At 52.5% G+C, this 26,487-nt stretch overlaps 1 protein-coding gene across 5 annotated transcripts in view; it reads left to right on the top strand.

Moving 5' to 3' along the window:
• Window positions 1–26,487, top strand: part of NFATC2 (nuclear factor of activated T cells 2) — a 156,010-nt gene that overhangs the window by 4,240 nt on the left and 125,283 nt on the right. For 2 of the 5 annotated variants that reach the window (XM_015099935.3, XM_042230280.2), the window contains exon 1: window positions 12,254–12,600. The exons of 2 other annotated variants lie outside the window; for them this stretch is intronic. In XM_015099935.3, coding sequence (XP_014955421.2) covers window positions 12,471–12,600 — 130 coding nt within the window. In that variant the 5' untranslated portion in view covers window positions 12,254–12,470. Of the gene's footprint in view, window positions 1–12,253; window positions 12,601–26,487 lie in introns of those variants that run through there. One more of the 5 variants, XM_042230282.2, reaches the window with a different exon arrangement.

The raw sequence follows: 26,487 nt of genomic DNA, 5'->3' as shown, positions 1-26,487 counted from the left end.
ACGGGGTTGCAACAAGAGTCAGACACGACTTAGTGACTAAACATCAAAAACAACAATAACAGGGAGGGTCTCAAGGCCGCAGAGTCCCTTGAAGGGAATGACAACCATCATTTACCAATCTAAGGAGAGTTCCAGTCTTTCAGTAAGCAGCATGAACCTCAAATAACTCAATTAATAAGTGCTGCTATTATTATTGTATACTTCATTAACTCAACATTTATACACCCCAAATCCAACCTAGACAACAGCGACAGTCGCCGAGTGCTTGCCACACATACTCTCATTGGCTGGCTCTCACTACGCACACCTGTGATCGAACATCTCGGCTCTCGCCTCGGAGAAGCGCGGCAGGTTCCTCTTTTTGTTCCTTTGCTAGATGAGGAATCCGAGACTCTGACCGCCCAGACTTGGGAGGGGCCCTCTGTGCCCCCCAGGCTCCCCCCTGCCCTCTCCTATCCTATGTGCCTCACACTGAAGGTCGTTGTCCACGCCATGTCTGCATCCTCCTCCAGAACTGAACGCCAGGAACCAGGAACCTCAGCTGTCTTATTCACTCCGGGGGCCCCGGTGCCTGGAACATGACTGATACTCAGCAGGTTTTCAGTACTTTCTGTTCCGCGGATGGAGGAATAAACGAATGGTGTGCAGTAGGGTTGCTTGACCTGTTGAGGCCACAGAATTAAGACTTAAACGCCGAAGCACCGCGCCGTCCTCTGGCTCACTCATTCCACCTCTTTTTGACCATGACGGTGGTTTTGACTTGCGTGTTTTCCCACCAAACGCTGGTGACCTAAGCAGGCTTCCTTGTGGGTCATCCAACAGGCCCACGCTTCCATGCTGTTGTCTGGAATGAGTCAGTTCCCAACAACAACGGCAACGACGACCGTGACAGCTGCCACTGCCTCCCGAGGGCCCCGTGTCTGCCAGGCACCGTCCCAGGGCTTCTCCGCGGGCCACCTCATTGGCCCCCAACCAGCCCCGTCTTGCACAGGGAGGGGTGCCCGCTGCGCCCGGGTCACATCGCTGGTGGCAAAGCTCGGAAGTAATCCCCTTGCACCGTGTTGCTCCCCGTTAGGCTGAACAGTCATGGCAAGGAGGGCCTCTGTTTTCCCTACCAGACTGTATATATTGTAGGGCCGAGCAGGAACAGATATTGTCTTAGTGGATCCTCCCAAAATAACCTGACTGGTTGGGATTGAGTATGATCTTCCCATTTCGAGAAGAGGAAACCAAGACGGGCCCGGTCAAGGCATTCGGAGGGCAGCGCCGGTGCGGAAAGCTCTGCTTTTGAGGGTTGCCCGGTCCTGCCTCCGCTGCTTCCTGCAGCAGGGTCTCCCAGCCAGTCGGTGAGCTGGGTGGGCTCGCAGTGGGGCTTTCGCCTGCCTTCCACCTGCCTCTCTGGGCCGCTGAGGAGCCTGTGGCCGCTGCACCCCTTCCCTCTCCAGCTGGGACCTGCCAATAGGGACCCATTTCCTCAGAGCCTCTCGCTGGCCAAATCTCCGCCTTGCACTTCTTCAGCCTGAGCCACCGGCTCCCAGGCTGCTGTGGGAGCAGGTCCGGGCTGCCCCCCCCGCCCCTTGGCACCCCCCAGTCCTTCCCTCAGCCTTGGCTAAGCCAGTCTTTCCACCCCGGGGTCCTTGCTCCCTTTTTTTTTTCCCCACATTTTTATTCAATGCCCAACTCAGCCTTACCTCCTCTTAGAAGCCGCCTTGACCATTTAATTCATTTTCACCATTTCAAGCATCTCCGATGTACCGGTTGCCCTTCAACAGGCTGGGGATAAAGTGAACAAGACTAAGGGTGTCTGTCCTCACAAGGCAAACCTTAGGGCAGCCACCCAGGAACGTCCAAGAGAAACGTGGAATGGTGCTAAGGGCTAGAGACCATAACAGGAGCTCAGAGCTGCGAAGGTCTCTGTTTATACCTGTGTGTGGTGCGTGGGTGTTTGAGTTTCCTGTGGCTCCATCACAAATTACCGCAAACCGGCTGGCTTGAAACAACAGAGATCTATTCTCACACAGTTTCAGAAACTGAGCGTGTGAAATCAAGGTGTCAGGGCCGTGTTCTCGCCAGAGGCGCGGGGCACGACCCCTCCCTGGCTCTTTCGGCCCCCAGCGGTCCCCGCAGGTCCCCGGCGGTCCCTGGTTCCTAGCTGTGTTTGTCCACTCTCCGTCTCTGCCTTGACATGGCCTTCTTCCTGCGTGTGTGTGTTCTCTCCTCTTCTTACAAGGATGCCAGTCGTTGGATTTGAACCCTTAGCTCTGAAGACCTCATCTGGACTTAATCACATCTGCAAAGACCCTCTTGCCAAATAAGATCACAGCCACCAGTTCTTGAGGTTAGGACTTGAGCGTATTTGGGGAGAGGATGTAATTCAACACACACTCACGGGGTAATTCACATTTGTGGGTCCCTTCCTCGTATCCAGTGACTTCTGAACAGTGAGGGATCTGTCTCTACAGTATCTCAGGCGGAAGGAACAGTGAGCCCCAAGGCCCAGAGGAGAGAGCTGTGCTTGGGATAGTCAAGGAGCAGCCAGCCCTGAGTGGCTGAAACAGAAAGGGAGGGAGGGGAAGTGTGATATGAATAGAAAGGTGGGGGAAGCAGGCCAAGGCGGGACCCAGCAGGATTTTGCAAGCAGTTTGAAGTTCATTCTCCTGGTAATAGGGAGGCCCTGGGGAAGTCAGAAGTCACTGAGGGTGTGAGTTGCTGAGTCTTTTCAGAGAATCACACTGACCTTTAAGTGGGAAACCTCTCCCAGGTAACAGGGGATGCTTAGAATACAGGTGGGAGGCGACTGCAGTGGCCTGGGTGGGGATGACAGGGGTTGGGGCCAGTGTGGGGAGCAGGGAGCGGGGAGGAGTTGGTGTTTCCCTGTCTGCAGAGACTTGTCCTTTTTGGTTTCCAAACTGTGCTCCCTTGAGTCCTGGGGCTGCGCAGTGGTGGTCCCTATCTTTGGCCCTCAAGGGCACTTGCCATTAATTTTGTGAATAATATGGGCCTCTTCCAGCGGGTCTCCTCTCGGCCCAGCCTGGACTCCCCTGGTATCTCCTCCTTCCCTCTGCTATCACCGGGAGTCAGAAGGCTTCTCTCGGCATTTCATCTTGGTCCAAAAACGTCCCTTAGCGCATCCACCCTGAGCTAATAACCCAGGAACACTGTGACTCAGTAATGAGTATCAGACTGCTGTGGGACAAAACCACTTCCGTGGGGGCATGTGTGACTTCGAAAGTAACATCACAGCCTGCTCCATGCCTTCGTTTCTTTAGCTGAGCAGCGGGGGTGACGGTAATCGTTACACACGGCGGAAGCTTGGAGGTTTGCAGATCAGGTCAGTGTATAGACAGTGATCAGTGCCTGTTAGCTGCCATTTTCACTCTTATTTTGGTGTTTCAGAGTCAAGCTGTTCATTTTCTTCAGCCTACTAACCTACGAGGGCTTCCCTGGTGGGTCAGTGGGAAAGAATTTGCTTGCCAATGCTGGAGACTCGGGTTGGATCCTTGGATCGGGAAGATCCCCTGGAGAAGGAAATGGCAACCCACTCCAGTATTCTTGCCTGGGGAATCCTATGGGCAGAGGAGCCTGGTGGCAAAAGAACTAAAAGTTTCAATGCAGTCTACTGATTGTGTTGATAGAGGAATTTAAGAGAGAGAGAGAGGGCAAGAGCGGAGGCCATGTGGTCTTTTGGGAGGGGGCGGGTGGGAGATGCTCTGGGGTGTGGTTGTGCTGGAGGGAGGCTGGTGGCTTCGAGATCCCTGAGGTCAGCTTGCTTGTCCGCATCCCTCTCTGACTTCATAGATTATGAACTCGACACAGATGCTCGAGTCTGCAAGACTAGGCAGGAGAGAGGATGGATGTGGGAGCCCCGATCCTGGGGGCGCGGTCATCTGGGGAGACGGCCGGGTGACAGGAGGGTGACGGTGGACAAAGGGAGACAGCAGACGGTTAAGAAATAGTTCTGGGGTTGGGCAAAGACTAACCGATGCTCCATCCCCTGGCTAACCAGCGCTCTGCTGCTGCCATTAAGGCCATTAAGGCTCTGATTCAGTGGAGGGCGAAGCTCCCCTGGCAGAGGGATGGTGACACCTCCTGCTTAATTAAAGGCAAGAACCGCAGTTTAAGGGCTAGGCCAGTGTGCTGACCGTGCTCGCCTGTGAAATGTCAGTTCCATAAGGCGGAAGGGACTGTGCTGCGGAAGCAAGGGATGGAGAGGACAGACAAAGCCAGGACAAAGTAGGTGAGCAGGGACCAGGGCGAAGGAGTCGAGGGCCTGGAGACCAGGGTCTGGTGCCCACATGCCCACGGGGTGGACGGGGGCAGCGGGTGGGGCGGTGATGTCCTAACAGCAGGAGAATCACCTGGAAGCGGCGGCTTCTGCTCAGCCCCAGGTGCCGGGGCCACCGGGGAGCACAGGTCCGATGTGACCTGGTCTTCCCATTTGGGGGAGCCATCGGATACTTGAAGTTTTAAATGAAACCGCTCAATTAAAAAAAAAAAGTTCAGATTTAAAAAAAGTTACAGGGCAGGCCAAACATAATATGCCTGCAGGATGGGTTTGGCTAAGCTACTGCAGGCCTGTGACCACCACTGCTGTGCGGTGGGGTGTCTCCTTACAGTCCACACCTCCATTTGGGTTCCGGCTTTTGGTAGATCCCTGTTTTCCTGGAGCTTTAACCCTCTCTGCCTGCCTGGTGGTAATGAGGTGGGATCAGGGGGTGGCGCCAGTTTCAACAAACTGCCTTCAGCTGCAATCTTCTGGAAATTATCTTTCTTACAGCAGAGAAGTTCTGTCCAGGCTTTAAAAGATGACGTTGATTGTAGATTGGAGTGAAAGTCAAGTTTGAAACTGTCTGTGGTTCCCCCAAATCATGAGGAGGTCATCCCTGAAAACTGGCTTTGAGGAGAGGCAACGTGGAAGGGGACGCCAGGATACTCAGTGGTCGAAATATTTTGGAAATCGAAACTGATGCAAAGGGACTCTGTGGTTACAAATCTGCCTTCCACTGCAGGGGGCGTGGATTTGATCCCTGGTCGGGGAACTAAGCTTCCCACATGCTACAGGGCAAAATAGTAAATAAATAAATACAAAAAAATTGATGCAAAAATCTACAATGAACCAAAAATAGAAAAAAGATTTAAAGACAAGATCTTTATTATTCATTTTTTCTTTCACCTCAGGGTTAGGGTTAGGGTTAGGGGTTAGGGTTAGGGGTTAGGGTTAAGGTTAGGGAGGGTGGGTCCACACAGCAGTGTTACTGACCCTGTCTTTATTCCAAGTGTAATGGTTTGCTTAACATAGATTTTCTTTGTACTTATTATTTTTAAAAAATGTTTTATGAAAGCATAGTGTATTTGATTATTGAGGTTTTTGGTACCCTCTTGAATTTTGCCTCACTTGCCTCACTCTGGTTCCAGTCCTGGAGGAGTCAAATGTATCCGTATGTAAATTAAAATATTGGCTTCTAGGGTGATAATCCCAGGATGTACTTAAATTGAGGGGTGGTCCTTTCTGGGATCTGGGAGAGTTCCTACTTTTCTGATTAAGCACATTGCAGGGCCTACATTTTCTAGTTGAGCTTTTCTTACGATGGGGCCGTCAGGCCTGTGGGGTTTGGGCTGAGAACAGGTGACTTAGTTGTTACATGCTGCCATCAGGGCTGGCTATGTAGTCCTCAGGGCCCAGCATAAAAGAAAATTCTCAGCCCCTGGTTCAAATATTGCTAAGAACTTTAAGGTGGTGATGGCAGGGTGTTAGACCTTGTGGTCCTCTGGGTGCAGGACCCTCTGCGATGGCACAGGTTGAACCCATGAAATTGACCTTGGCTGCAGCTCAGGTTAGCACTGAAGCCTCCTGGACCCTCAGCTGGAACGGAGCCTCAGGTATGAGCTAATTTACTGCCCCCATTTTACAGATAGAAGAACTGAGGCCCAGAAAGGCCAATTGACTTGCTTAAAAGTCACAGAGTGATTCAGAGGAAGCACTCGAATTGGATCCTGGGCCCCCATTCTGTGATCTTCCTGATGGTACCACAGGGTCACCCCAACCTTGGCCAGACAGTGATGTCTTCATGCCTGTGGGTGCCGTTGACCTCCAGGAAGTTCAGCTTGGAAGAGAAGGCAGCGACTGGATTCAAACCCATTAGTTTTGTTATAATGACCCCAGGAATCTATTTCCTATACCAGAGCATATTTTTTTACAAGTCTTTTTTTTTTTTCTTTTCCTTTTGAAAAAGAAAAAAAGCATGTACAGGCAGAATTTCCCTGAAGCCACTGAGTCAGATGAAATGTTATTTACATAAAAATAATTACAGGTGTCATAACCATGCTAGAGGCTGGGCCACCGGTTGTGCAAAACACCAGATTTTCAGACATCCCTGACAAGTCCCATTAAACTGAGGCAACCAGGGACTCAGGGTTGCCTCTTGATGCCACTCCGTGTTCTGAGAGATCTCTCAGTGTGAGCTCTGTTGGGTGCTGTTCTTTCATCCAGTCCTTTAGCTCCTTCTTAGTGAGTGCCCACCGTGCCCTGGGAACGCTTCCAGGATCTGGGGCTACAGCTGGACTTGCCAGATTAAAATATAGAATGTCCGGTGAACTTTGAATTTCAGGCAAACGACGAATGCTTTTTTAGTTTCAGCGTGTCCCATACAATGTTGGGGGGACGTACTTGAGCGAAAAAACGTAAGCGTTCATTGTTTGTCCAAAATTCAGATTTAACTGGGTGTCCTTTGGGTACTGCACCTGACAGCCCTAGAGACAGCAGTCAATTAAACAGACATTCTTGGTCTTGTGGGGTCAATTGAGAAGAGGCAGAAAAAGATGAGCAAATGTACTTATGAATAAACATGCTGCCAGATAAGGGCTTCGAGGAACACAAAGCAGGGTCAGGGGGCGGAGGAGGCCAGGGGGTGCTGTTTTTATTGGGATGATCGTGGAAGTTCTCTCTGAGGAGCTGACGTTTGAGCTGAGGAATGAACAAAGCAAGGAAGTGAATAGTAGGTGCAAAGTCCCCTGGATAGGGCCATGCTTGGTATTTTCAAGGAACAGCTGGACGATTGAGCAGTGGGTGGCAGAAGGAAGTCAGAGAAGGGACCGTGGCTGGAGATGATGCCTAAAGGGAGCTGGCGTGGGGCAGCTTATCTAGGACCTTGTAGGTCAAAGTGCTTGTGTTTAACTCCCTGATGCCTGTGGGAGCCTCCGCCCTCATCTTGTTCCTTCCATGTTGGCCCTTACAGGGATCCCTTTCAAAATTTCCCTTTGGCTGCTCCATGTCAGGGCCGGCGTGGAAGTAACGAGGCCAGGGAGGACAGTCATCAGGGTGAGAGATGATGTGCGCTAGGCTTGCTGGGCTTGGAGGCGGAATGGTCAAGCTGGTGAAACACGATGGGGTTTGGGGTTTTTCGGTTTGCTGAGGGTTTGCCTGTGGGTGTGAGCAGAGAGAAATAAAGGGCTTGCTCGTTGATTTTCGGTGGGAGAACGTGACGAATGGGAGGGTGATCTGGCTGGGAACTGTGGGAGAGGAGCAGTTTCGGACGATAAGAAGGTTGGTTTGCACAGGTGTGCTCCACGGCGCCTGCTGGGTGCCCAGATGCAGCTGTCGAGTGGACGGTGGGACAGGCCCGCTGCTTAGTTGCTCTGTCCTGGCCGCCTCTGTGACCCTTTGGGCTGCAGCCCACCAGGTTCCTTTGTCCATGGGATTTCTCAGGCAAGAATACTGGAGCAGGTTGCCATTCCCTTCTCCAGGGGATCTTCCCAAACCGGGGATCAAACCCGTATCTCCTGTGTCTCTTGCATCACAGGCGGATTTTTTACCGGCTGAGCGATTGGGGAAGCTCTGGGAGAAGCGGAGACTGAGGCTAAAAATGAGCTTCATACCAGAAGGGGGGCAGGAGCGCAGGGCTACGTGCTGGCAGAGGGGGGGTGTCCTTCCAGGGCCGGCGTGCAGGGGCCTCAGCACTGAGAGTCACCTGGGGTGAGGTGGGGCGGGGTGGGACCAGTGGGAGGGCCGGTATACTCCGAGTGTTTGTGTTCACGTGCAATCAGATTTTGCTGCCTTTCTAAAGAGGCAGCCGGCAAGAGGAAAAGAGAGAACTCAGGGGTGGACTAGAGGGTGAGAGTGCGCTCGCCTCTGTGTGCTTCCGCTGCTTCCTGTCCTCAGCACGGCCCGCGCTCCCATTGTCTCTCGCCTGGATGGCTGCATGGACCTAATTGGTCTTCTTGCTGTAAACTTCATCACGTGCAGTTTCTTCACCCAGAACCCAGAGCAACCACTTAAAACCCCAAGTGTGATCTTGTCACGTACCGGCCTAAACGCACTTTAGTCCTTCCTCATTGGTATTAGGTCCAAAATTCTCCACGAAGGCCCCACCGATCCCCCAGCCTTCCGCCACACCATCTTCTGGTCCGTCCCCAAGCACCTGCCCCTCCAGTCTTCTCGATTCTTCAATACTTCCTGCCTCTTCCTGCCTCAGGGCCTTTGTACAAACTTTCCCAGCTGGCTGTTAGTTCTTCCCCTCACTCTTCGCTGGCTACCTTCTGCTCAGCCTTCTGTTCTCAGCTCAAGTATCAGCTGCCTAAGGAAGCCTTTCTTGAGTTCCGTGTTGATGTTACTGTTGTGGCCTCTGCCTCATTGTCTGCTTCCCTTTCATGGCCCGAGTCTCAGTTTGTAATTATACGCTAGAGTCAATGCTTTTGAGTGGAGCTGAAATCCTGGGCCGGGATCAGACGTGTGCTAGGATTTGCAGACCCTCAGCGGCCTCACTAACCTCCCATTGCACTTTTGTTGGGGAGCCTGGAGGAAAGCTCAAAGGCCAGGGCCTCCACAAGGTCAGCAGTGGGGCAGAGGGCAGGTTGACAGAGCTGCACCATCGAGGCCTGCACCCCACCCCACACTCCTGGAGTGGCCTCTGAATGCATAAAGGTCGTGCATTATGCTCCTTGCTTCTAACAGCACAAATTATTTATTTTGGAATTGAAAATATGCCATCCCCCAACCTTCAAAGTGGCCTTTAGAGAAGAAAACTCTCTCACTCCCCTGTGCTCTAGCAGAAACTCTGTTCTGGGTCGGGACCTAGTCTGAACCCCTTCCCTTTAAGAGCTCTGATTTGGTGCAGATTCCAGATTCTAGAAACTTAAAAAATATTTCTACTGTTCAGAGGAACAACTGAGGCAATGAGAGTATTAGTTGCCATGTCCTGAACCATTCTCACAAGGCAGTTTATCAAATGGAAGGTGATTTTACGTTTACTATGTCATCTTATTATTGGCTATCTCAAGAGGATGTCAGTTGGGGGTAAGAATTTAGATTCTTGCCCAAACAATGGGGTGGCCAGATTAAGTCTTAGAGAGGAGGGTCCTTAAAGACAAATATAAGGATCTTATATACACAAGGACAATCAGATTCTTTTATCCATCCATCCATTCACTCTTCCACCCACCCACCCATTCGTCCATCATCCATCCATCCACTCTTTCATCATCCACCCACCCATCCATCACCCATCCATCCATCCACTCTTCCATTTCATCCATCCATCCATCTGTCATCCAAACATCCACTCATCCACCCATTCATTTATCTATCTGCATATCCACACACCCATTGTACATAAAGCTGTGAATGAATCAATCATGACCCCTGCCGGAGTGGATCTCACAGGCTAATGGAGATAAAATGCTCTGATTGGCCAAGCCTGGGTCATTTGTACACTTCTTCGCCAGGGTAGTTATGGGACAACTGGGTTGATAATTTTACCAAAATTGCATCATCAAGAGTAGTTTCCCAAAGGAACACACTGGGGTGTTGTTATCAGAAGCAGCGGGGAATGACGCCAGGTAGGCAGAATCAACAGATGTCCTCTAGATTAGAGGCATTTAGTCATCATGGCTGGAGGGATGAAAAGGGACCAGTGAGGATGACACTAGCCGCTCCTGGTCTGTAGCACAAGGATGGGTTGGTTCCTTCGATTGTCCCTGGCTAAATCTCAGGGTTTGGACTCTGAGTCCTGTCACAGGGACCCAAGAGTATCTATCTCTTTCTGGATCGCTGTCTTGTTTAGTCGCTTGGTCGTGTTCGACTCTTTTGCAACCCCATGGGCTGTAGCCCACCAGGCTCCTCTGTCCATGAGATTCTCCAGGCAGGAATACTAGAGTGGGCTCTATTTCCTTCTCCAGGGGATCTTCCCCACCCAGGGTTCGAACCCGTGTCTCCTGCATTGGCAGGTAAATTCTTTTGCCACCTGGAAGGCCCCTCCTTCTGGATGCTTGGGCTATCAGTAGTCCTAGCCTGGGTCATCTCCCCTCCTCCACCTAAATTGATCAGCCACCCCTAGGGTACTTGCTGGATACACCTGGGGTGTGTATGTTTATGCCTAAGAAACAAACAAGAGGATTTTTTTTTTTTTTTTAATGTTCTGACAACCAGAAAGAGCTTCCCAAGACTGGAAATGCATGAGTCTTGGATCCAGGCCCAGGACCCTGGAATGGAGTTTGTGTCTAAACCAGTGATTCTTACCCCAGGCCACACACTGGAAGCATCTGGGGAGCTTTTACAAAATACTGATGCCTGAGTATCAACCATTCTGATTGTAACTGGCCCCTTCTAGGACCCAGCTTCTTGAATTTTTTTTAACAGCTCTCCAGGTGAGGCTAATGTGTAAGTGGGGTTAGGAGTCACTGGTCTAAGTGCAGTATGGAAACCCTGTTCATTGCTGTATCTCTTTACCAACAGGACGTAAACAGGATGAGGATGGCAGAGACCCGGTCCTGCCGACAGCTGCACCCCGGAGTCTGTAGTTGTGCCTGGCACCTAGCAGGTGCCCAGTAAAGGTCTGGGGAATGCATGATTGACAGCGTCACACGAATCCCTTAATGGAACCGGGACAGCTCCCCTGCAAGAGGGCATCCTCTCCATCCCTCTGGCATGTGGGGAAGGATCTGAGTCAGTCCCCATTTCAGGTCAAGCTGTGGCTCTCAGGGAACCCCTGAACCTCTCCCACTTCCTTTTCTGATCCAGTAATTCTCAACCCTGGCCGCCCTTTAGAATTATCTGAGGTCATTAAAAAAAAAACACCTTCAATGGGTTTGGATTGGAACCTGGGAACAGGCATTTTTAAAGCGTCTCAGGTGGTGCCAATGTGCTGTAAAGGTGGAGGCCGCTGGTCGCGTCTCCTTTACCTCTGTGAGTCTGCTTTCTGACTTGAGCTAACTTGGTGCAAGACCTCTGGAAGTGTTTTATGGCGGGGCGGGGGATGGGGGGGTTGTTGGGAGTCGGTTCTTATGCGTTGTTCCCTAAGTGTACCTGTTCCCAGCCTTCACCTTGGATGCTTGCCTAAAAATGCACATCTCCGAGCCTCTACTCCAGACTTACGTACTCAAGCTCCAGTGCGGGGCCTGGGGATCTGCGTTTTGACCAAGCATCCAGGTGTACTGGGCCCCAGCTGCCCTTTCCACCTGCATTGCCCCCTGACCTGTTCTGCCACACCGAGCTTCTGCCTCTCTTGGTTTTGGGTCTCACCTCGGAAGCACTGTTCCTCCCGGTCTGCACAGCAGTCAGGTTCCTCCGAATGCCATCTTGCCAGAGCCCCTCCGTGCCCCCTAACCGCTGAGGGGACCAAAGCCGCCCCAGCCCCCAGCCTTTCCCCTACATCTCTGGTGAGCACTCTTGGGGCAGCCCAGGGGGATGCTCTTTGTTCTGGAGTTTATCTGGGTCCTGACTCTTCCCCCACCAGGACCTAAACGTCCCCTGGGCGAGTGTCTGGTGCCTGCTGGTCCCTGGAGATGTCAGGTGGCCAAGAGGCGTAGATGGAAAGGCAGGCAGGACTTGCGCCTTGCCGGCATCTGGGAGTCTTCGCCAAGTCCTGGATGTGACTGATGGAGGTGGCAGTCGAGCCACAGCTGCGGGCTCACAGAGGCTCCGGTCCGCAAGAGAAGGCAGTGGGTGCACCGCGCCCCCCGCCCCGGCCCCCACCTTGTTGGTGTCAGCCGGTCACCCAGGGCAAAAAGACAAGTGGCTTTCTCATCCGGATCCTGGGTCCTGCAGGGGTCCGGCAGGGGCGCAGCGCTCAGGCCGGGAGGGTGGGCGCGGCGGCCGCGCCCGAGCGCCTGGCGGGTGGCTACGCGCGGCGCCGCGGGGCGGTGCGGCCGGGACCAGGGCGGCCGGCTTCCTCCCGGCCGTCCCCGCCCTCCCGGTCCCGGGGTGTCGCCCCGCCCCGCCGGCCGGGCCGCGCTGTCCCCGCCTCCCCTCCCGGGCTGCAACAGGTGCCTCCGGAGCAGGAAGCGCGCGCCGCCGCCGCTCAGCTCCCCCGGGCGCGCCATCCCCGGACCCCGCGTGTGTCCCCACGAGGACAGTGACCCCGCCGCTCCGCCCGCCTCTCCGCCCCGCTTCCTGCCCCCTTCGCCCTCGCCGGCGAGGGGCCCGGGAGTCCACCGAGCCCGCCTCCGCCCCCGGCCCGCCCGCCCCTCCGCGCGCCATGGACGCCCCGGAGCCGCAGCCCGACCCCGACGGCGGGGACGCCCCGGGCCACGAGCCTGGGGGCAGCCCCCAAGACGAGTTCGACTTCTCCATCCTCTTCGATTATGACTATTTGAATCCTATCGAAGGTCGGTGGAGGCTCGCCCCGGCCTGGCCCCCGAGCCTGGGCTGGGGCTGGGGCCTGGGCAGTGGCCACGGGTGGGGCCCCTTTGCCCCACGCGTCACACTTCCTGGGGGGCCTGAACTTGGGGGGGTGCCTCTCCCCAGGTGAGAGGGAGGGCGGGAGCCGTCGGAGAGTGCAGCCGCCTTTAGAGGGCACTAGGCTCACTCTGCCTGGTGGGGCCCCAGTTTCTAGTTACTTCTCCCCGAGGGTCCCTGGTAGTGAAGCAAAAGGGAGCGGGGGTCTCAGCTGGTCTCTTGCCCGCTGCTGGTCATCAGTGTGCGGTGTAAGCTATGAGTTTTGCTTTTGGAGGGAGGAGGTGAGGAAGCCGAAGGATGGAGTTTTTCGGCCGGGACTGGTGCAAAAAGAGGGCTGGTGAAGCGGATCCGCCCACCTCCGAGCCCCATGGTGCTCGAGCGTTGCTGGGGACTTTGCGCTGACTCTAAGGAAGAGGTTGTCTGTATCTAATGCTAGGGGGTGGTTTGCCCTCATCTTAGGCGGCTGGCCCATTTCCTCCCTGAGTTCTGCCGCTGCCGTTTGCACATCACCTCACATGCTTCAGGCTGAGCTTTATTAAGTGGGTCCCCCCCCGACCCCCGCCCCGCGCCGCCCCACAGGCATCCAGACTGTGGGGACTTGGAGGGTGCCCGCCTGTGGTTTCAGGAAGGTGCAGGCTTATTCCTGCCTCGGCGACCTGTCAGTCCCTACTACAACTGCGCTCTGCGCTGGGGGCTGGGGATTTCCCCGTGCTGGGCCGTCATTTCACGTGTTTAACAGGAGCCTTGGTCAGAGGAGGCCGTCGCACACCCAGCCTCACTGTATTTTTCTGGTTAGCAGGTTGTCTTGGAAGAAAAACAGAAGAACCCAACCAGGCTTCCTGATTTTGACAGCCTAGCCCAGCCAGTGCTTGTTGAAGCCTTGGGGGCAGGCCTGTTGGTGACTTCCAGATGCACTTGGGCTTGGCTGCTTCGGGGGAGCAGGAAGGGGTTGTGCTGGCTGGTGTGTGTAGGAGGCCCTTTCCGGACTCTCCTGAGTTTGCTGTTTCCCAGAGATGCTGTGTGAGGCAAAGAAATTTCAACTTTCCCTCCGCAGCGTCTTCAGGTGAAACTCCTTAGGTGAGGGGCTTGCTTTGACTTCAGAGATGCCCTTTGATCGGATACCAAGTGAAGATGGTAGTTAGTAACCATTCTCTATTTTGGCTGGAGATGGAAATAATTAGCCAGCCAAAGAAACCAGTCTTCTTGAGTTGCAATCTGGAGGCCATCCTTTGCTTTGAAAAGATACAATTAAGAATCTGCAAACGATCCCTCTAGCATCCGTGGTCTTGCTCTTCGTTAAGATTAAAGTCATGTTTGGAGGGAATACTTACACCCCTCCAAGATTCACAATCAGCGGATTTTTTTTTTTTTTTTCCTGCAGCAGGGAGATTTCCGGGGAAATAGTTTCCAAGCCAAATCTGATGGGAGGCGCTTTTTATAGTTTTTCTTGGCAAAGGGGTGCTTGGTGGCCGCCAGATGGGTGTCTAAATGACCACGGTGAAGGCCCCAGAATGTATCTTTTAAAAAATAAACTGTATTTTTGGAAACAGTCTTAAATTTACAGAAAAACTGTAAAGAGAGTACATACAGCAAGCTCTTGTATATACAGCTCCCCATAGGAGGAACATCTTTCATTAGCAGAATGCATTTGTTATAATTAGTGAGCCAATATTATGATACAGTTTTATGAAGCTAAGTCCATACTTTGTTCAGATTGTCCCTTTTTTTCTTAAGTGAGCTTGACAGTTTTGAGGAATACTGACTAGGTACATTGTAGAATGTCCTCTCAGTGGGGTCTTATGTGTTTCTCATGGTTGGACAGGGCCATGGGTTTTGGGGGGAGGAAGACTGCAGAGATAAAGTGACCGTTTCCATCACGTCACATCATGGGTACCTACCATCAACATGAGTTACCGTTATTGATGATAGCCTAGATCACCTGGCCGAGGTAGCCTTTGGCAGGTTCTTCCACCATAAAGTTACTCCGTGCCAAACGTGCCGCCCAACTTAAGGATGAGGAATTATGCTCTGGAATCTGGAATCACGCCTTGCTGGGAAGGCACCAGGGCAGAAACGTCATGGCTCAGGAAGAGAAGGGATGTCGTGAGCCTTGAGAGGCTGAAGCGAGCTGTTCCAGATGTGGGTCGGGCTCGGGCTCACCCAGATGTTAATAGCAGGCACTTTTCTCTGCTTCCGCATGATGGAACTCCCCAAGGGTCAACACTAGCCCGTGTCTTACTAATGGGCTTTGTCTCACATGACACTATGTTGGTGATACACGTGAGGTATTCTCTTTAACTCTGGGCAACTGGCTTGGCAAAAGACCAAGGAAGGAAGAGGGTTGCTCCTGGGACAGACATTGTCAGGAGCTGGTGATGGCACGTAGGGAGTTGGGGGAAGTCTGATGCTTATTTTGTGGAACCTGAGCGTGTGGCAGCTGTGATTAGCCCGTGTAGTACCCCTCCAACCATAGAAGGTACGCACTTCATAGAAGGTTGTCACCTTCGTTTTGTAGAGGGGTTGATGAGGTACAGAGAGGTGAGGGAACTTTCCCCAGAAAGCAGAGCTGGTACACGGCAGAGCTGAAACGTGAACCTGGCCGTCCTGCTCCCGAGCCTGTTTCTGATCTACTGTGTGAGTTTCTTGGCCCCTCACTTGATGAGAGACACGCACAAAGCAGTTAGGGGCCTGGCACCATGCAAGACTGGAGTTTAAAACATTACTGACAAGATGATCTTGGGCGAGTCATTTACTCTCTCTGGACCTCTGTTTGCTCAGCTGTCACACAACTGACTGATAGTCCTTACCTCATAGGACTGTCTGCCTTGAATGGCTTAACCCATTCAAATCAGTTAACACAGTGTGATTTGTCCCTAGCTTTTTATTAAACCTTTGATTTTGTTAATAGAGGTGCTCGGTTCATGTGAGTCATTATTCACTTATCCATCTAGCTGTTGAGCTCCTATGGTGTTAGATCCTGGGGACGTGATAGAAAACGAGACCCCGTCCCTGCCCTCCGCCAGTTAGTGTTCTTCTTGTCTAATTGCATCAACTGATGCCTCCAATAGCATCTACATGGTAGTGGAAAGTAGGCGTCCTTGCCTGGTTTCTGACCCAGGCAGGAAAATCTTCAGTGTTAGCTTTAGAATTGAGGCATATGTATTTATGTTAGGGAAGTATCCATCCATTTCTATTTTCATGAGAGTTTTGATTAGGAATGGGAGTTGAGTTAGGAGAAGGGGATGACAGAGGATGAGATGGCTGGATGGCATCACTGACCTGATGGATGTGAGTTTGAGTGAACTCTGGGAGTTGGTGATGGACAGGGAGGCCTGGCATGCTGCAATTCATGGGGTCACAAGGAGTCAGACACGACTGAGCAACTGAACTGAACTGAACAGACTTTTCAGCATCTATGGATAAATATTTTATTCTAAGATCATTTATATTAATAGATTTCCTAATATTGAGACGTTCCTGGTATTAACCCCACTCGGTCACTGTGTATTATTTTCATATGGTGGTGGGCCTGGCATCTACCGGATAATATTTTTTGAAGATTTCTTTTAGCAGTGTTCACCTGGTGGCCGGTAAAGAATCTGCCTGCAATGCAGGAGACCTGGGTTTGATCTGTGGATCCGGGAAGATCCCCTGGAGAAGGAAACGGCAACTGACTCCAATATTCTTGTCTGGAAAATCTCATGGATGGAGAAGCCTGGCAGGCTATAGTCCACGGCATTGCAAGAGTCGGACACGGCTTAGCAATTAAGCCATGAGTGATGTTTGTTATGTCCTTTTTGGTGCGCTGGCAAGTGTAAATGTCTTTCCTTCTCTATGTTCAGGAACAGTGTGTGTATTATTGGGACTATCCAGTTTCTCACGCTGTGATAGGATTCTCCTGTGAAGCCGCCCGGGCCGGGTGCCTCCTTATGGTCTTGTTCTGTGATAACTTTCTCGATTGTGCCTATGGGAACTGGGCTGTATCCATTCTCTATTTTGACTAGAGCCAGTTTGGTAAACTTTATCTTCCTAGGAAATCATCCACTTCACCTTTCTGAGTTTTCAGATTTATTTTCTTAGAGGCATGCAAAGTAAACTTATTTTCTTTTGAGCGAAAGAGCTAAATACATAGTAATAGAAAGAATGCAGACAGGAGCCCACCTTGGAGGGGAGAGGCGTGGTGGCTGTTGGTAGACAGATCAGAAGTTTAATTTCTTTGTATGTGCCTGTGAATTCAATGCATTCTTACTTCTTCCAGCTTGTAATACACTGGGAAAGACGGATGGACTCTGGAGATCCCCAGTCACCTCCAGAGGTGCCAGATCTTCTCTGGGCCGTGCTGGGAGGGCTTGCTTCTAGTCTGCCTCAGTGAGTCTGGTGTGTCCCTCCTCTGGTGAGCGGATGCATCTGGCGTTAACTTTGACCTTTCAGAAAGGAAAATGGACTCCTGACTGTTGCTTAGAGTTTGTTCTGCTGATCCTCAAACTCCTTTGGGTCACAGACCTCTGAAAGGCTGATGAAAGCCTCAGGCCCCATGTGCTGCAGGAGCACATTTGCACATGTGCGTCCCTTCTGCACCTGAAAACCCTGGGGTGCAAGGCGCTCAGTCGTGTCCGACTCTTTGGGACCTCAGGGACTACACAGCCCATGGGATTCTCCAGGACAGAATACTGGAGCCGGTAGCCTTTCCCTTCTCCGGGGATCTTTCCAACCCAGGGATTGAACTCAGGTCTCCCACTTTGCAGGCAGATTCTTTACCAGCTGAGCCACAAGGGAAGCCCAAGAATACTGGAGTGGGTAGCCTATCCCTTCTCCAGCGGATCTTCCTGACCTAGGAATCGAACCCGGTTCTCCTGCATTGCAGGTGCCTCACCTTTATACCATTTTCAGGTAGAGTCACAGAGGGTCACAGACCCTGCTGTAGCCCATTCTCTAATGTCACCTGCACTTCAACTCAGGGCCACCTGCTCTCCGCCCATTCACAGGGCACAATTAAAGCCTCATTCTTTCAGCAAACACTCATTGAATGCTGGTTTTGTGCCAGGCCCAGTGGGAGTACAGAGATGAATGAAATGTGGTCTTACCCTTGTCTGGCCCCCAGGCCAATGTGGGACACAGCCTGGTAAACAAATAGGGACAGGTGAGGTGCTGATATATAGTATCATGGGCTTTTTTTTTTTTTTTGGTACTTACTAAAAATAGAGCTCTGCTCTAAGCCAGCAAGTTCGCTAAACACATGTGACATTCAGAGACGTTGCCGTCTGTGTCGAGTTAAGGACAAGCCTTAATAAGCCTGCTTTGTACAAATAGTGTCTCCAGGTGCAGCTGGAGAGGTGAAATGAGGGCTGAGTTGAGCAGGGGCCTTGTCAAGGGAGGAGAAAGAACTAGGGAGAAGGTTGTCCGAATCATTCTGTACTATTGAACACATGTCATCCCAGCTTGCAAATTAAAGGCTGTCTGTTCTTAAGGTGCCCTCAGCTTTTGATCAGAAGTTGTTGTCTTAGTTGCTCAATCATGTCCGACTCTTTGTGACCCCAGGGACTGTAGCCCGCCAGGCTCCTCTGTCCCTGGGATTTCCCAGGCAAGGATACTGGAGCGGATGCCATTTCCTTCTCCAGGGGATCTTCCCGACCCAGGGATAGAATCCCTGTCTCCTGCGGTTGGCAGGCGGATTCTTTACCACTGACCTCCCAGGGAAGCCCTTGATCAGAAGTAGAGGCTCTTAAAATCTTAATGCTGTGTTATTTGAGTTGGCTCCCAAGGCTTTTTAGTCCTGTGAGAGGATGGGATTGAATACATTTGAGAAATGTAGCATTGGTGGCCAGTGGTCCTTAATCCTGGCTACAGACTAGAATCTTTCAGGCATACCCAGGACCCATGAAGCCAGAATTCTTGGGGGTCAGTTCACTCTTGCTAAGAGTCACGAGAAGTACATGGCAGGACAGGCTTTGAGCCCAGGCAGCTGGGGCCCTAAGTCCCTGTCCTCAGCACTACAGCTCAGCCTGAATCTCACTGACCCCAGCTTTCCTGGGTACCCTTAATGCCAACATGGGGTGCATTCACCCGTGATGTTTTGATATCTATATAATTATCAGTGGAATGTTCACTGCTCTCCTAATGGGATTATACTCATAAAATATGCAGCAGAAACCCAGGTGGGGAAGGACAGAGTATAAACGGGAGTTCTGCTGTTTCTGTATTTCTTTCTGCAGCTCAGTGAACTGTTGGGCATGCCTTCTGGGGCACGTGTCCCCCCAGCTCCACGGCCATAGGCTTAATGAGCCAGAGCAACAGGACTGAAGTCAGGAAGTCCTGGCTTGAAATTCTGCCTTAGTTGTCTCTTACTTGCTTGACCTTGGCCAAGTTGAAGTACCTGGCATTAGCAAGCACGCAATAAATCATTGCCTTATAAATGGAAGAAAAGTTGCATAATTCCTTCTTAGTGGTTTGCCTCCAGGCAGGTGATTTTGATCCTCTCCGCTTGCATTTTCTCATCTGTGAAATGGGGTGGTGATGGCAGGTTCCCGCAAGGCAGTGTGATTGAGCGCGGGCGCTGGGGCTGCGTGAAGGTCGGACGGCAGGCTGGGAGCAGGGTGGTAGGCTCTGAGAAACCGTCTGGCTCACCCAACTTCTTGAGAGCACTGGGTCCTTGGAGGGGAGAGTCTCTGCCTTGGCCTTTGAGGAATCCTAAGCCTTAAGAGAAGATGCTTTTTGGAGATGAGTCACTGGCCGCGGGGCTTCAGTTGGCATCATAGCATGATATCCAACTTACGTGCGATCCGCCTGCACGCTCAGTTGTGTCCAGCGCTCTGCGATCCCATGGACTGGAACCCACCAGGCTCCTCTGTCCATGGGATTTCTCAGGTGAGAATCCTGGAGTGAGTTGCCATGCTCTCCTCTAGGGGATTTTCCCGACTCAGGGATCGAACCCTCGCCTCCTGCATTGGCAGGTGGGTTCTTCACCACTGAGCCACGGGGCAGCCCTCTGTAGGGATCAGTTCTGATGAAAAGCTTGCCCGGGGCACAGGCCCCTGCCTCAGCCACAGAACTAGGCCTGCGGCAAAAGCTTTCTCAGTTGTCCAGACCCTCAGGCTGCAAGGTTCCCTGAGGCGGCTCCTCAGAGAGGCGGGGCCTTCTCAGGTGTCCTGCCCCGGTGCTGCGGGACCCCTGAGCCTGCCAGGAAGCGGCAGCCTTGGGAAGTGCAGCGTGGTGGATGTCTTGTGGCTTCCCCCCATGAAGGGACTTCCTCTCTCCCTCCCTCCCCAGCACAGGAAACAGCCACAGGCGCCCCAGAGCTCCAGCCAGACCCGGCTTCCCTGGGCTGGTGCGAGGTTGGGTTTTACTGATTGTTCCCAAACCGAGCTCAGGGAAGAAGGCAAGACTCGCCCTGGGGCTCTTCCTGGGCTGCATCAACTTTCTTGCCTAGAGGAAAGCCCGCGGCAGGTTCCCCCAAAGCAAGAGGAGTGGCCTGTGACATTTTCCGAAACTTTGTCCAAAATGTGGAAGAGTAGAGACAATGGTAGCATTAGCTGTGCGTTCCCAGCACCCAGTTTCAACGGTTACCTACTGAAGGCCAGTCTCCCCCACCCCCGTGTGTGCTCCGCGTCTCTGCTTCTGCTTGCTTTAAATCACACTGCAGATGATGGGATATTTTATCGATAGATAGATTAGCATGTAGCTCTCAAATATAAGGGCTCCTGAGAAAAATCCAATACCATCACCAAACCTAAAAAGCTGTATTGCGTGCTAAGTTGACTCAGTCGTGGCCTACTCTTTGCGACCCCATGGACTGTAGCCCGCCAGGCTCCTCTGTCCATGGGGTTCTCCAGGCAAGAGTACTGGAGTGGGTTGCCATGACCTCCTCCAGGGGATCTTCCTGACCCAGGGATTGAAGCCACATCTCTTAAGTCTCCTGCATTGGCAGGCGGGTTCTTTACCGGTCGTGCCACCTGGGAAGCCTCCAAAGCCACAATATTTAATTTCAAATGTCCAGTGTTTAAACTTACTGCGTGTCTCACAAGTGTCTTTCCGTGGTTACTTTGTTTGAACCAAGATCCAGAGGAGACCCTAACACTGTGAATCGTTGACATGACCATCAGACCTCTCTTGTTTTGTAGAAATCCCCACCAGTCTGTCTTCTTGCCTTTGTTGAAGCAGCAGGCCGTTTTTCTTGCACTGGCCTCTGTGTGATGAGCTTTGCCAGCAGTGTCCCTGTGGTGGTGTTTAGTCTTCTGTTCCTTGCATCTCTTACAAACTGGCATTTAGATCTGAAGTTCTGTGCCGTAGACTTTGAGTGCTGTTTTCTTCTGCAGAGAAATATATCCAAGGTAGAGAGGACACTACAGGAAGAGCAGAGAGATTGCTTTTCCTGAGCTGGCGTTTGGGATTGTCTGTGTGTCCTGACCTGAGGTTTTGAGGGAAAAAGAGAATTTTCTCACTTGGGCCTGTTTCGGTTATTAAGATATGTTTCTAAAAGGCAGTGCTTCTACGTGAATTTTAATTGAGCCACGCCTGAGTGAGCTTTCTGAAGGTAAGAAAGTTGCCTGCAAAAGCTCAGGATTTATAAAGGTCCTTATCAAAACAAACCTGCTTGGGCATGCTGAGAAAGGTGGACTGTTAAATGAGTGCAGGGCGGGGTAGGGGAAGCCTTGACGTCTGCAGTGCTTGCGAAAGGCATTGTAAAGACCACAAAAAGGGGCTGTTTACCTGCGTGATCCTGAGAAGGTGGGCTCCGGGTGTGAAATCCACAACCCGTGACCTCATCTCTGTTGCCATGGAGAAAGGAGGAGGTCATTAATGCCCGGAGTTGGCAGGAGCCTCTGATCAAGTGTACCCGCCCCCGGGGACAAGGCACTGAAGTGAAAGCTCCTGGCGATGAGTGTAAATAAAGAAGCCATCTGTCAATCAGGCATTAATGTTAAGTCTCTGCCCCTGGCCAGGGATTCCAGGGGCCCCACTGTCTTCAAGGGGAAGTTTGCACTTGGATTTCAAGTTGGCTGAAAGAAAGGTGGAAACCAGGTTTGCATGCTGTGTCGGGGGTTGCGGGGCTCAGTGGGGGGCACAGCTCTTTGAGGCACTGGCATAAAGGTGAAGGGGGTCTTTGCTGAGTGAGTTGGAGGAATCAAAGCAGAGAGGGCGGCCGGGCCCCTGCCCGTGTCTCCTTGGGCAGGGCCTTGGCAGAGAGGCGGGTTAGCCACACGTACCCTGTTTCAGAGGGAGGATTATCTGAGGTCTGTTTCTGGTTAATTCTTCTGACCAGACCTTTTCTTCTCCTTTTGGCAAGGAAGTCGCTGGAGCCCTGCTCTCTGCTGTATGCCACGTGACAAATGGGGAGAGACTGTCTTCTCTTAGAGAAGGGCCTCTCTGAGGCACAAATTCCACCTCAGATGGCTGTCTTCCTGAAAAACGGAGGCAGGGTGGCACAGTGACCGGATAAGCCAAGCCTGATGGTGGCATCTGATGGGCCATTACACAGCCATGAAAAAGAAACCATAACTGCACACAGCGTGGTTAAATCTCAGACGTAAGGCTGAGGTTTACAGCATGTCCATGTCCATTTCCTACGGTTTCACTTATGTCGTGATCACAGCCGGCAAACCCAGGCCGCAGTGAGGGAAGGCAGGTGAGGGGGTCCCCCTGAAGGAGGGCTGGTGGCTGGCTGAGGCCACTAGGGAACCATCTAGCAGGACTGAAGCGTTCTGTGTCTTGAACAGCGGACGCACATTTGTAAAAAGGCACCGAGGCGTACTTCTGATATCTTACGGCATGTAGAGGATGGCTCCATTTGAACCCCAGCCCTGCCCCTGGTTTCTTTCAAAAGACTCTTTTTTTGATGTGGATCATTTCTTAAAAGCCTTTATTGAATCTGTTACAATCTTGCTTCTGTTTCCTGTTTTGGTGTTTTGGCCGAGAGGCACGTGGGATCTCAGCTCCCCAACCAGGGATGGAAGCCCCACCCCTGCCCTGGGAGGCAGAGTCTTCTAGACCGCCAGAAGAGTGTCTGGCCTGATTGCTCTCGTCACTGGGGCTGAATCCCCACCCGCCTCAGCTTCCCTGGCCCCCTCGGTGACACAGAGGAGTAGATGGTACCTGCCTCGCAGGTGCTTGTCAGCCACGTGGTACACAGGAGAGCTTGAGGCGCAGTGAATGAAGGGAGATGGGGAGGCCTTTGAAGTTCTTGAAAGCATGAGGGCCCCATGGAATGGTTCCACCCGGTTCTTTCCATCCCAGTTTGAAGACGAGGTGGGGTTTCGTGTCTATCAGATGCCTGGGCCCTGCCCTCCCATCCGGAAGCTGAACTTGAGGCTTGCAGATTCCAGACATCTCTCCACTTCTCTCCAGAAGGAAGACACGCGGGGGCGTGTGTATTTGCAGACCGCCATGCCAGTAGCCGGTCTGTAAGACTTGGAGCCTGCACACTGTCCTGGGTCCTGGGTCTCGGGCGCCTGGCCTCATGGCAGGCTGCCTGGGAGGCAGGACCCAGCGCTCCTTTCTGTCCTGTCTGGTGAAGGGAGACAGCTGTCTTAGCCGGGGCAGGGTCAGCAAAGAGCACAGCAGTCATGGTGGCTTTTTCCAGTGGTTCCACGTCGAACGAGACAGGATGGTAAACTGCCTTCTTTCCCTTGCTGGCATCTCTGGACCTGACTTAGCTGGATGGAATTTCTCACCTCTCATGCCCTGCGTCTGTGTGTGTCATCTCTGGATGAAGGGTGTGACCACCTGATTCTCCCCGTCATCATTAGCACACACGATTCATTGATCGGGCATCCAGTTACCGCCTGCATGTGTGTCTGCTGGGGGCCGCAGGGGCATGGGGGGCCCGCTGGAAAGTTTGCTAATCGCTGAATGTGTTACTCAAAGCGCAATCTGTAACTTTTCAAAGAAGGTCTTTCCTATAGGTGGTGCAAGCCGCCAGATGCGAAGTCCATCCAGCTTCAGCTTCCTCTTGGCGTTTCCTGCAGCCCCGAACACACAGGGCCTTATGAGAGCGGAGGGATGGAGGGGAGGGGCGGGACCCCCAGAACCCCCTCCCTCCAGCTTCTCCCCACCTTCTTGCTGCACGTGCGGCCGCCAGGTTGTGGCAGCTTCACACTGTTGCCGTGGCGACAGACTGTGATGTCTCAAACCCAGGGCCCGGGCCTCTCACCACCTCAGGGTGTGAGCGGTGGGTCTGTCGCTTCAGACGGGTGGACCGCGGCTCCGGGGCCCAGCCGCCGGCCCAAGGGCCGTCCGGCCTGCGGGCCGCATCCTGGCTCCTCCAAGCGCCCCGGCTCGCGCGGCCCCTCCCCCTCCTGAGGACAGATGCCTCCCGGAGCTTCCTGAGCTGGCTTTCTATTTCGGTCATTCTATTCTGCTTCCTGAAAATTCCACCAGCTTGTCGTCCTCGGCGGAGAGATGTTCTCTCGCTGTTCCTTTTTTCAAAAGCGATCTGTTGGCCGGTGGGTTGGTGCTGGCAGCGGTCTCAGACTTGGCCGTGTGTCCTTGAGGGTGAGCAGCGGGAGGGCAGGAGCTGGCAGAGAGCGCCTTGTGGCCTGAGTGAGGTTTTTAAATAATCGTTGACTCAATCCTGGGGCAAACGGAGGGATTATGAGTATTCCAGAAGAAAGGAATCTGTGTCTTCCGTTGTCTAGGCAGCCTACCTCCTCGTGGGGCTCCGGAGCAGTTCCTCTCCTGGGGACACCTCAGTTTTCTGTGTTGGGGTGAAGGCGTCACGATCCAGGAAATATTCCCTTTTGTGAGTTATGGGGCTGGAGGAGCTGGGCTGCCTGAGACCGAATCTGGTTTTGCTACTTAGCAGCTGTGTGATCTTGGGCAAATTAATCACCTTCTCTGAGCCCCACTTTCCTCATTTAGAAAATGAGGACACTATATCTTGCTTGGAAGGGCTCTTGTAAGACAAATGCTAGTTCTCTTGCCTGGAGAATCCCAGGGACGGGGGAGCCTGGTGGGCTGCCGTCTATGGGGTCGCACAGAGTCGGACACGACTGAAGTGACTTAGCAGTGTGTGTTAAATACATACAGAGTGCTTCTTGGTATAAAGGGTAGAGCTGCGTTACAGAGAATCATTTTTGTTGTTGCAGTTGCCTTTGCTGTTCAGTCACTCAGTTATGTCCGACTCTTTGCAACCCCATGGACTGCAGCACACCAGGCCTTTCTGTCCTTCACCCTCTGGAGCTTGCTCAGACTCGTGTCCATGGAACTTGGTGTGTCACTAACACTTTAGTAAGAGTTAGTCGATCAGCTCCCAGGTAGCCCAGAAGAAGGACGAAGCGTGGAGCGGAAGGAATGTTGGAGGCATTCTTTACCTACTCCACATAGTTTCTGAAGGCTAGCAGAAAAAGAGAATTCAAAGTGCTGACTGATCCATTTTATTTTTATAAAGGATTCTTCCCTTTTTCTTTTTTAAAAGAAGTCCCTGGTGGGGGCTGGTGTGTGTCACACTTTAAGTTGTAAAATAAGGGAATGAAAACAAAGTGTTAGTCACTCAGTCCTGTCTTACTCGTTGTGAATATAGCTCAGGAGGCTCCTCTGTCCATGGAATTCGCCAGGATACAGGAGTGGGTTGCAGTTCCCTTCTCCAGAGGATCTTCCTGACCCCGGGATCAAACCAGGGCTCCTGCACTGCGGGCGGATCCTTTACCATCTGAGCCACCAGGAAAGCCAGACGAAAGCAGAGAAAGGGTAGAATTTTCAACTTAAATGATAGTTCCTTCCACAATAATAATACTAATTACCCAAAGGCCTCATTTGTTGAGCGTTTATTTTGTGCTTTGGGTTTCATGTGCGTGAGGTGAAGTGTCTGGTGGGTATTGTCACCACCCTCCGCCCCTATTATACACGAGGACTCAGGACCGCAGGTCACACAGCCGGGGTGCAAGGCTGTGGAACGGGGGGCCTCTAACACCGTGTATTGACCGAGACCCGGCTCTCCATGGAGATGCCCTGCTGCGGTGGGGCTGGAGTGGCTGCCCCAGCCTTCTTGTCTTCCGGTTCCAGAGAGTGGCCAGAGGTCTCCCCAGACGTTCTTGGGGTGTGGGGTGAGCCCCTGAGAGCCTGATGGGAAAGGGAGGGTGGTGGTGATGTGGCCTCTCGGATGTCTGTTGCAGAAGCGGTTTACCTGCCAGGGCTCACAGGGAGCCGACGTCTCATTTCTGAGTCAGTTCAGGTGTGACTCATGGGCTGATGTTCCCAGCAGTGTTTGGGGCCTTGGCCGTGTGCAGGCCCCGGGGGGAGGCCCCGGAGCAGTTGGGCCTGGAGCAGGGGTTCCCAGCTGGAGGCGATTCTGCCTGGCAGGAGAAGTTTGGCAAGCCTCGGGTGCTTCTGCTTGTTCAAACTGGGCAAGGACTGGGGATGCTACAGACGTCTAGTGGGAGGAGGCCAGCATGCTGCTAAATATCCTGGAGCCTCCACAGCAAGGAATTTTCTAGCCCCAAATGTCAGTATCCTGGCCTGAAGAAGTCCATGGACTATATAGTCCACGGGGTTGCAAAGAGTCAGACACGACTGAGCGACTTTCACTTCACTTAAATGTCAGTAGTCCTGAGGTTGAGAATCCCTGGTCTCAGGTCGGCGGGGTTCAAGTTGCAAGACCTCAGGCAAGTTAATTCACCTGTTTGAACCCAGTTATCTTATCTGTAAAAGGCGAGTAAACAGCGTCCATCTCACAGGTTGTGAGAATTAAGGAATGGACTACTTGTAAGGTACTTATATCAGAGCCTGCCATATAAATTCTCAATAAATGTTAGCTGCTGCTGCTGTTGTTATTACTGTTATTATTATCATTGACCTTAACCTGTCTTCAGAGAGCTCACAGTCTA

Source organism: Ovis aries, chromosome 13 (genome assembly GCF_016772045.2).
Source record: "Ovis aries strain OAR_USU_Benz2616 breed Rambouillet chromosome 13, ARS-UI_Ramb_v3.0, whole genome shotgun sequence".
Lineage (NCBI taxonomy): Eukaryota > Metazoa > Chordata > Mammalia > Artiodactyla > Bovidae > Ovis > Ovis aries.
Note: the sequence above shows the minus strand (reverse complement) of the source record. Positions and strands in the feature narration are given on the sequence as shown.